This window comes from Euleptes europaea, chromosome 18 (assembly GCF_029931775.1).
Source record: "Euleptes europaea isolate rEulEur1 chromosome 18, rEulEur1.hap1, whole genome shotgun sequence".
In the NCBI taxonomy this organism is placed as follows: domain Eukaryota; kingdom Metazoa; phylum Chordata; class Lepidosauria; order Squamata; family Sphaerodactylidae; genus Euleptes; species Euleptes europaea.
In genome coordinates this window covers 18,006,585-18,008,821 of record NC_079329.1, presented here as the reverse complement: position 1 = coordinate 18,008,821, position 2,237 = coordinate 18,006,585, and the positions used below count along the sequence as shown (strand labels likewise).

At 41.0% G+C, this 2,237-nt stretch overlaps 1 protein-coding gene across 1 annotated transcript; it reads right to left on the bottom strand.

Moving 5' to 3' along the window:
* Nucleotides 1-498: 498 nt before the first annotated feature.
* Nucleotides 499-1,479, bottom strand: LOC130490608 (olfactory receptor 14A16-like). Its single transcript, XM_056864425.1, has one exon. The coding sequence runs from the start codon at nt 1,465-1,467 to the stop codon at nt 499-501; it is 969 nt and encodes a 322-aa protein (XP_056720403.1). The 5' UTR covers nt 1,468-1,479.
* Nucleotides 1,480-2,237: the final 758 nt, after the last annotated feature.

Sequence of the window (2,237 nt, the reverse complement as noted above, 5' to 3'; positions counted from 1 at the left end):
TGGATTCTCCAAAATTAACAGGAGGTCATCCGCGAATGCTCTCAACTTGAATTCATGTTTTTTAATTCTTAATCCTGCCCCCAATCTTCTGATGGCCCTTTCTGGGCTCGGGCTGCATCGTGGCAGCCCAGTGCCACTGCCACCCTGCAACTCACCTTCTCCCTTCTTTTTCGCTACTATTTTCTGTGGCAGCACATGCTGCCAACAAGCCCCTTAGGAAGCCTCCTGGCTGTGCCATTGCTGTGCATCTCCCCGCTGTAGTGCAGAGCCTGTGGCCTCAGGAATGAGCTATTAGTATAGTAAAACAGAGAGCTGACAGATAGTCTGAGAGATACTTTAACAAGTCAACGTAACAGGAAAACAGCAGCGTTCCAACTGACAACAAAACCTCCCAGAATGCTTTGCTCTCTCCCTCCAGGAGAGAGGAGGATGTACTAATGCAATGCTGAAACATCCCAACATAACCAAGGCACAAAAAAGGAAGAAATTATTTGCAGATTACTCCTTCACTTTCTGTAGAAAAGCTTTGCTTACAATTAATTTAGACATATGCCCCAAATCAGAGAGCCTCAACAATGCACTCTTGATTTCTTTGTTTCTCATGCTATAGATGAATGGATTGAGCATGGGAGGGACTATAGCATAAATTATTGCAAAAAGAACATTCAGGTCAGAGGAAGAATAACGGCGAGGCCTCACATAGGCAAAGACAGCACTAAATATAAACAAAGACACCACAAAGAGGTGGGGAAGGCAAGTGGATAAGGCCTTTTTCTGACCATGCACAGAAGGGATTCTGAGCACTGCTCTAAATATCTGCATATAGGTGACAATGATGAACACAAAGCATCCTGCTGCAAGGAAACAGCTAAACATAAGCATACCAACTTCAACTAGATACATGTCAGAACAGGAGAGTTTTAGAATCTGTGGTACTTCACAGAAGAACTGATCTATCATGTTGGAGCAGAAAGTGATGGCAAAAGTTCCTCCTGTGTTTAATATACCATTGAGTATACCAGCAATCCATGCACTGACTGCCATGTGAATGCAGGCTCCTCTGTGCATAATTGTCTCATATTGCAATGGATTGCAGATAGCCACATACCGATCATGTGCCATTATTGTTAAGATGGCAAAATCTGACCCTCCAAGAAAGAAGAGGAAGAAAACTTGAGCTACGCATCCCGTATAAGAAATTGACCTGCTGTTCAGGAGGCAATTCGCCATGGCTTTTGGTACCATGATAGAAACTGAGCCAAGATCCAGAATGGCCAAGTTCATGAGAAAGAAGTACATCGGGGTATGCAGATGATGATCCAGGGCTACAGCAAGTATGATAAGAAGATTGCCAGTCACTGCAATCACGTATATTGTGAGGAACACAAAGAAGTGTAAGATCTGTAGCTCTCGGATGTTTGAGAATTCCAAGAGTAGGAAGTCAGATGCTGAAGTAAGATTGGGCATTGTGCCCTCAATATCAAGCTGCACAGTCTGCCTGTAGGATATATTACAGACACAATTTTATTCTAGTAATATCAATTAACAATTAAACTGGCTTCCTTGCAGCCATGTATTTAACTGAGTGGAGAATATCAGACATTCTTCATCATTGAAAAAGTGGAGAGGGATCTAGATCTCTCACCTACTGTCCTCCTCAAACACTGCCCCCTATTAACCTGCATTGAACTAAGCTTGTACAAATTCCATGCTTATAGATTCTGGCCACTTGATCGGAAACTATATCTAACTTCACAAAATGATTAAACGTGTCTGCAGCTTATACACGCATTGACATTATGTGTAAAGGATGATCTATACATGGAAACGGAGACAGAGGATACTGCCCTGAACACTGATCCACACTCTTACCTTATACTTAAATATTCCACTGTAACTTTTAGATTTGTGCTCAATGCAACAATATCAAATAGTAAAGTAAAAGGTTAAACTTGATGAGAAGGAGTAACTTTAACACTTTTCTGCAAAAATTCTATACACACAAACACACACACTTACTGATTGTCTAATATTTTAAATTATTGAATACCTTGGAGGAGGCAGTATTCCAAGTAGTTCTATTTTCTTTGTTTCATCTTGGGAGCTCCTGTGTCAATTTCTGTTGAGTGTCTTTGAGTTGGCAAATACTGGGTTTTCACTCCATATGCTCATGTGGTCAGATTGATGAGCAGCATTAATTATAAAAAAAAAACAAAATTCAGGATAGAAGAGAGGTC

Coding starts and splice junctions, on each gene's coding strand:
- LOC130490608 (XM_056864425.1), bottom strand. CDS start 1,467: ATGCCCAATCTTACTTCAGCATCTGACTTCCTACTCTTGGAATTCTCA.